The sequence below is a fragment of the Brassica oleracea genome, chromosome C1, assembly GCF_000695525.1.
Source record: "Brassica oleracea var. oleracea cultivar TO1000 chromosome C1, BOL, whole genome shotgun sequence".
In the NCBI taxonomy this organism is placed as follows: Eukaryota; Viridiplantae; Streptophyta; class Magnoliopsida; order Brassicales; family Brassicaceae; genus Brassica; species Brassica oleracea.
The window spans coordinates 40,152,415-40,159,240 of record NC_027748.1 but is presented as its reverse complement, the minus strand read 5'-3'; the positions used below and the strand labels follow the sequence as shown (position 1 = coordinate 40,159,240).

Genomic DNA, 6,826 nt, shown 5'->3' with positions numbered 1-6,826 from the left:
GAGCTTTGATGTATCTGGCTAGTCACACGAACAGATATATGTTTTGCCGTATAGATTAAGCTCTTGTCCAACCCAAAGGCACTGGAACGGGATTAAACATGTTCTTCGTTACCTGCAAGGAACGGAAGACTTGGGTCTATTTTATACTAACCAAAACAAAGAAGATTTAGTTGGTTTTGCTGATGCAAGTTATTTTTCGGATCCACACAATGCTCGATCACAGACAGGCTATGTGTTTACACATGGTGGAACGACCATATCATGGCATTCCGTGAAGCAGACGATCGCGGCCACATCTTCAAACCATTCGGAGATCTTGGCAACTTATGATGCCAGCCGCGAGTGTGTTTGGTTGAGGTCCATGACCCAACATGTTCGAGTTGATTGTGGGATGTCAGAAGGTAAGGACGCACCAACCGTGATGTATGAGGACAATGCAGCATGCATTGCTCAGCTTAAGGATTACTACATCAAAGGGGACCGGACGAAGAACATACTACCTAAGTTCTTCTTCACGCACGAGCTACAGAAAGCCGGCGAGGTCCAAGTAGTCCAACTACGTTCCAGCGACAACTAAGCAAACCTGTTCACCAAATCACTTCCGACCTGCACGTTCAGGAAGCTCACGTATCAGATTGTGATGCGTAGGTTGAAAGATCTTCAGTGATGTTCAGAACAGGGGGAGTAATACGTGTTGTACTCTTTTTCCTTCACCATGGTTTTGTCCCACTGGGTTTTCCTCCTAAGGTTTTAATGAGGCAACATCCAAAGCGTATTACAAACTCTGTATGGTTATGACATCCAAGGAGAAGTATTATAAATCATATTGTGGATGTCCATAACCAGTCCATACTAGAGAGAGAGAGAACCGGCGGCCATGAGAGAGAGAGAGTCGGCGCCTAGAGAGAGACAGCAAACCCTAGTTTTCTTTTTTCTTATTGGTTTATGATTTGTCTTTTTTCCATATTTGTATTTCTTTTCTCTAGTCTTTTTATTATTTTATGACGGTGTACTTTTATATATATAAATTTTAATAATAATAATAATATACAGTTTATATTCTCTAGTTTTCGCAACAAAAAGTGGTGTTAATTCGATGATTATACAAGAGATTAAGCCGGAAAATAATACAAAAGGTTCATTGAAACATAATGGAAGCCGAGCTGAGCCGAGTCGAGACCTAAAGAAAGCCAAAGTCAGCTAAAATAATTAAAATTTTCAGACACCGTGTGGTTCCCACCACCAGCCTGTCCGAAACCCCAAACTTGTTTTGATACAGAAACATAGACCAGAGACCAGCCAAACTCACACACATCTCTCTCTCTATCTTCCTTCTTCTTGGCCGTCTCTCACACCTACTATCGGCCGCCGACGATTCAAGTACTCAGAATAAACGAAGCATATCCTCTAATAAAAGACATTTTCCTCTGTTCCCCCAAGAGAGATTAATCCCAATCTAAGCACCATGGATCGTTGCATCTATGGTCGCTCCGCCGTATCTTTCTTCTTCTTCTTCCTCCTCCTCACTGCATCGGCTTTGCCGCAGACTCTCGAACCGGGTCACCACAACATAACCGGGTCCGGTCAAATAAACTCAAACTCAGTACTCGTAGCTCTCCTCGACTCACGCTACACCGAGCTCGCGGAGCTCGTCGAGAAAGCTCTCCTCCTCCAAACACTCGAAGACGCCGTCGGTCGTCACAATATTACCATTTTCGCCCCTCGCAACGAAGCCTTAGAGCGTGACCTTGACCCGGATTTCAAACGGTTCTTGCTCCAACCGGGTAACCTCAAATCCCTCCAGACGCTGCTCTTGTCACACATTATCCCCACCCGGGTCGGGTCAACCCAATGGCCCGAAGAGAGTTCGAAACGTGTCAAACACGTCACGTTGGGACCCGGCCAAGTGCTGCATTTGAGCAAAACCAAAGGAAACGGGAATAGACTAGTGAACTCCGCCGTGATAACCCGACCCGATGATTTGACCCGACCCGACGGGTTGATCCACGGGATCGAACGGCTTTTAATCCCCCGCTCCGTCCAAGAAGATTTCAACCGGCGGAGAAACCTCCGATCAATCTCCGCCGTCTTACCCGAAGGAGCTCCGGAAATCGACCCGAGAACAAACCGTCTCAAGAAATCCGCCGCCGCAGCCGCCGCTGTTCCCGCCGGAGCCCCTCCCGTTCTCCCGATCCAATCCGCCATGGCTCCAGGTCCGTCGTTAGCTCCGGCGCCGGCGCCGGGACCCGGAGGTCCGCGTCACCATTTCAACGGCGAGGCTCAGGTCAAAGATTTCATCCACACATTGCTGCACTACGGCGGATACAACGAGATGGCGGATATTCTCGTGAACCTGACGTCGCTCGCGACGGAGATGGGTCGGTTGGTGTCGGAAGGCTACGTCCTCACCGTGTTAGCTCCCAACGACGAGGCTATGGCGAAGCTGACGACGGATCAGTTGAGCGAGCCCGGAGCTCCGGAGCAGATAATGTATTACCACATTATACCGGAGTATCAGACGGAGGAGAGTATGTATAACTCGGTTAGGAGATTCGGGAAGGTGAAGTATGAAACACTGCGTTTTCCTCATAAAGTTGCGGCGAAGGAAGCTGACGGTTCGGTTAAGTTCGGTTCGGGTGACCGGTCTGCTTACTTGTTTGATCCGGATATTTATACGGACGGTCGTATTTCGGTTCAGGGGATTGATGGTGTTTTGTTCCCTGAGGAGGGAGAGGAGACGGTTAAGAAACCGAGTGGTTCGGTTAAGAAAGTTGTTCAGCCAAGAAGAGGTACGTTTGATTGAACATGTGTTGTGTCTATGGTTGAATCATTAGCGTCGGGACTAATTAGGTTTAAGTGACATGATTATGATCGTTTTTGAGGCTAGAAGTTTGTAGTTACTTGTGATCAAAGTTATCTGTGAATCATATTTTTTAGTACATGATTAACGCTTAATTACCCTAGGTTTTAATCATGTACTAAAGGTAAAGATTGGTGAGAATATAGGAAGATATCAAACAGAAGAAACTAGAGAGAATCATTAGAAGCTTCTTCAACATTACCTAAAGCATCTTCTCACGTTTACAAAATTTCACTTATAATATTTGGTTAAATTTGCCTTTTTAGCTTTTTCTAAAGTCTAATTTCCAGAAATAGTTTTTAATTAAGTGACAGGAGATTGTGATTGGAACTAATTGATTGTGATCATGACCTAATAATTAAAGTTCTTTATTTTTTAAATCAACAGGGAAGTTGCTGGAAGTAGCATGTAGAATGCTTGGAGCAATTGGCAAAGACTCATATATAAGCAAGTGCTGAATGTATTCACAAACCCCAAGAGATTATTAAAGCCAAATCTCTGAACTGTTATCTGTAAACACGTACAAAAGGTTAGGATTCCAGGTTACTGTTTATCGCTCAATATTAAATAATAATCTCAGAATGATCAAATACTAATAAGTATATTTGTTATGTTTTAAGCAGGTTTTTATGAGAAGAATGAAGATTTGGAAGAGAAAAGAGAAGAGTGGAACATGGAAGAAGATTACTTAGGTTTTCTATACAAAGAAATTGTTTTTTTTGGGCGGTTTGATTTTTGGGTTATAAAAATTGTAATTAGAAACTCAATTTTTTAATTGATTTGGTGTATGTAAAAAAGTGAATTATAAAGTGGGAAACAAAAGAAAAAGACGTGAGAACCCACCCCCAGCGTTATCTCTTCTTATCTTTCACTTCGTGTCGTATTCGTGGATTATTTGTTAAGTGGGTAAATCTCCATTTAAATGAAATCATTACCATCATCATATATAGGAATGGTGGTGTGCCAACGAAAAATGTAGTAGCAAATATGCATAAATTCATTTTCTAAAGAATTTTTTATAATAGTATTTATCATTATATTAATAAGTGAAAGGTATGACTTTTTAATCATAAACAAAATAAATATGAAAGGTATTTGGTTGGAGAGATAATAAAACATGTGTTGGAGAGAGGAGATGAGTTGGCTTATGGCTGTCTCGTGAGATATTATTTTGATTTGAGACCCAATTACAATACAAGCTTAAAGCTGTCTGACTTTTTCTATGTGATCATCATTCATCTAAATACATTTTGTTTCTCAATCCATGACTTTTTGTTTCCCTTCAATCTTAGTATTAAATAGCTGTAACTCTCTAAACAAGGTTATCGATAGTATACCATTTCAACCACTTCAACAATGACATGATATAAAATCATAGGCTTAAGGTCTGAATGTTTGATAAAAATGATGTGGATCAAGCAATATAAATGTGGCTTATGTAAACAAACACAATAAATGGGGATCGACGGAACAAATGGTATGGACCGAACAAAAGAAAGTTGAATGATGTTATAATTATATGGTGTGAATATATTAATAGTTAAATTTTGATTATATTTTCAATGCGGCAGAAACAAGTTTTGTTTTTAGTTAGAATGGCCAATAATATATATATATTTTTTTTTTATAGTATGGCCAATAATATTTGTGCAACCTTATACTACAAATTATCTTAAGAAAAAAACAATGCGCACTTATATATGATAACAATCATGGAGCAGACAATAATGCTTCTTCTATTTGATTTTATGTATTATTATATTTTCCTTTTTAACTAAAAACACACCGCAGTTGTCATTTGATAATAAAATGTTGAATGATGACAAAGAAAAAGAGCCCACAGTAACACTTGAAGAAACGACATGCCCCTCTACTCGATTCTGTATTTTCAGACTGATTAGCTCATGTTATTATAAAAATAGTGTGATACCGGAACGGCAGGTGGTCTTGGCTGGTCGGGAACTAGGCTCACGAGTTGTCGAGGTGCTAGATAGCCGATTGTCGAGACCTCCCCATGGACGACCATTGCCAAGAAAAAAAATGAGGCTTCATAAGATGAGGATTAAAATAATAAAAATGATACAAAAATAGGTAAAGCGGAAATGGTCGATGGATGAGACAATCTCAATTGGCCGTACGACATTCTTTGAGAAGGTCAAAAGGTTGGATAAAGATCGAGTAGCTCAGTCAATATGGACGAATATATGGTTTGAATTATTCATAAACACTCTAGTTGTGGCCTCTTTAGCATTTGATGAATCACTCAAGAAGAACTAAAGAAAACATAACCCAAATTCTTGGTTTCGTGAACCGGATAACTCGCTCTTTTCTAAATGTTGCAAATGAAGTCAGCTTATATAAGGCTCGACCATAGGCAAACCAAACAGTCATATACTGGAAAGGAAGGTTGTATTTACAAATTAAAGACACGAGACTTAATGGAATGATCATGATCAGTATATGGCCGTTGGTGATGATTTTCTTGGCTATACAAAGAATGGTGGAGTCTTCTTGAACTTAGACGGTTTTAGGGAATAAATGAGCTTCTTTAGGTTTTAGGAAATAAGGTGATGATCTAGTGCATAAATAGCTTAGGAATGAACCATTGAAGTTTAATGCTCCTTGGATCGAAAATGGAATGTTGGCGTGCAATAGAAGTCTTTTGATGTTCTGGATGCTGGCACATAATAGGACGTCTATGATAGCTTATGGGTGATATTTAGACTTTTTTGGTTTTCATAAATAAGTTTGGGTCCAACAAATTTGGAGTTAAAAGACTTTCCTTAAGTAATGTCTATTTGATCCATGTTAGTAAATCGAATGGATCTTCTTGTCGGATCAGATTCTGGACCTGGATCTTCTTGTTCTGAACTCCTAAAAGACATACTATATGGCAGGCCAGGTTGATTTGGTCGAAGGCTATTCTTGTTTGATTTTGAATATGTAAGATATCGTATAAAGGTCATCTGACTTGTAAAAAGTAAAAACCCATGTCCTCATGGTCTATGAAGCTTTTCCAATAAATCCAACTAGGATAAGACCTAGTGAGTTTATTTGTATATATTATCGATAGTTTTTTAATATATTTGATCATTTTATTTATATATATATAATATTTTTTGTTGTTATTATATAATTTCTTTCCGATGGATCAGATCAATTTTTATTAAAAATTAAGGAACAAAAGTATAATTAATACATCATGGGTTGAGTGGATTGGACATTAAACAAATTATGACATAAAAACCTTATTTTTTCCATCGAACACATTCTTGAAAAAGTGAACAGTATTGTTTTCACAATTGAATTATTTTGACTTTTATCTTCTATATGGTTTTGAAAGCTTTCAAATCAACCATCGAATTGATACATGTCATTTTAATGTTTTTAGTCGTATACTTAAGGAAAACTTACATTAATTTAAAGTCATTTTAAAAAATTCAAAATATAACATATAAGAAAAAATCTAACATATAAGAAAAATATAACATATAAGGTGTCCTCATTTTTATATTTTAAATTTGTTTTTTTTTAAATAACTTATAAGGTTTCCTCATTTTTATAATTTAAAGTCATTTTAAAAAATTCAAAATATAACATATAAGAAAAAATCTAACATATAAGAAAAATATAACATATAAGGTGTCCTCATTTTTATATTTTAAATTTGTTTTTTTTTAAATAACTTATAAGGTTTCCTCATTTTTATAATTTAAAGTCATTTTAAAAAATTCAAAATATAACATATAAGAAAAAATCTAACATATAAGAAAAATATAACATATAAGGTGTCCTCATTTTTATATTTTAAATTTGTTTTTTTTTAAATAACTTATAAGGTTTCCTCATTTTTATAATTTAAAGTCATTTTAAAAAATTCAAAATATAACATATAAGAAAAAATCTAATTTTTTATTATATGGTTAATGTGATTGTTTATTTTTTTTAATAATATAAAATTAAAAA

General features: G+C 37.1%; 1 protein-coding gene across 2 annotated transcripts; it reads left to right on the top strand.

Moving 5' to 3' along the window:
• Positions 1-1,279: 1,279 nt before the first annotated feature.
• LOC106292166 (fasciclin-like arabinogalactan protein 18) lies at positions 1,280-3,726 on the top strand. Of its 2 annotated transcripts, none has more exons than XM_013731064.1 (3): positions 1,280-2,789; positions 3,248-3,389; positions 3,484-3,726. In XM_013731064.1, exons 1-2 carry the CDS (start codon positions 1,466-1,468, stop codon positions 3,316-3,318), a joined length of 1,395 nt encoding a protein of 464 aa, XP_013586518.1. In that variant the 5' UTR covers positions 1,280-1,465; the 3' UTR covers positions 3,319-3,389; positions 3,484-3,726. The 2 variants fall into 2 exon arrangements, with proteins under 2 accessions (XP_013586518.1, XP_013592848.1); XM_013737394.1 differs by having other exon boundaries at positions 3,481-3,726.
• The last annotated feature ends 3,100 nt before the right edge of the window (positions 3,727-6,826 follow it).

Bases quoted from the DNA above. Each gene is read 5' to 3' on its own strand.
- LOC106292166 (XM_013731064.1), top strand. From the start codon at position 1,466: ATGGATCGTTGCATCTATGGTCGCTCCGCCGTATCTTTCTTCTTCTTC. The intron at 2,790-3,247 runs GTACGTTTGATT...TTAAATCAACAG, and splicing joins AGTTGTTCAGCCAAGAAGAG to GGAAGTTGCTGGAAGTAGCA.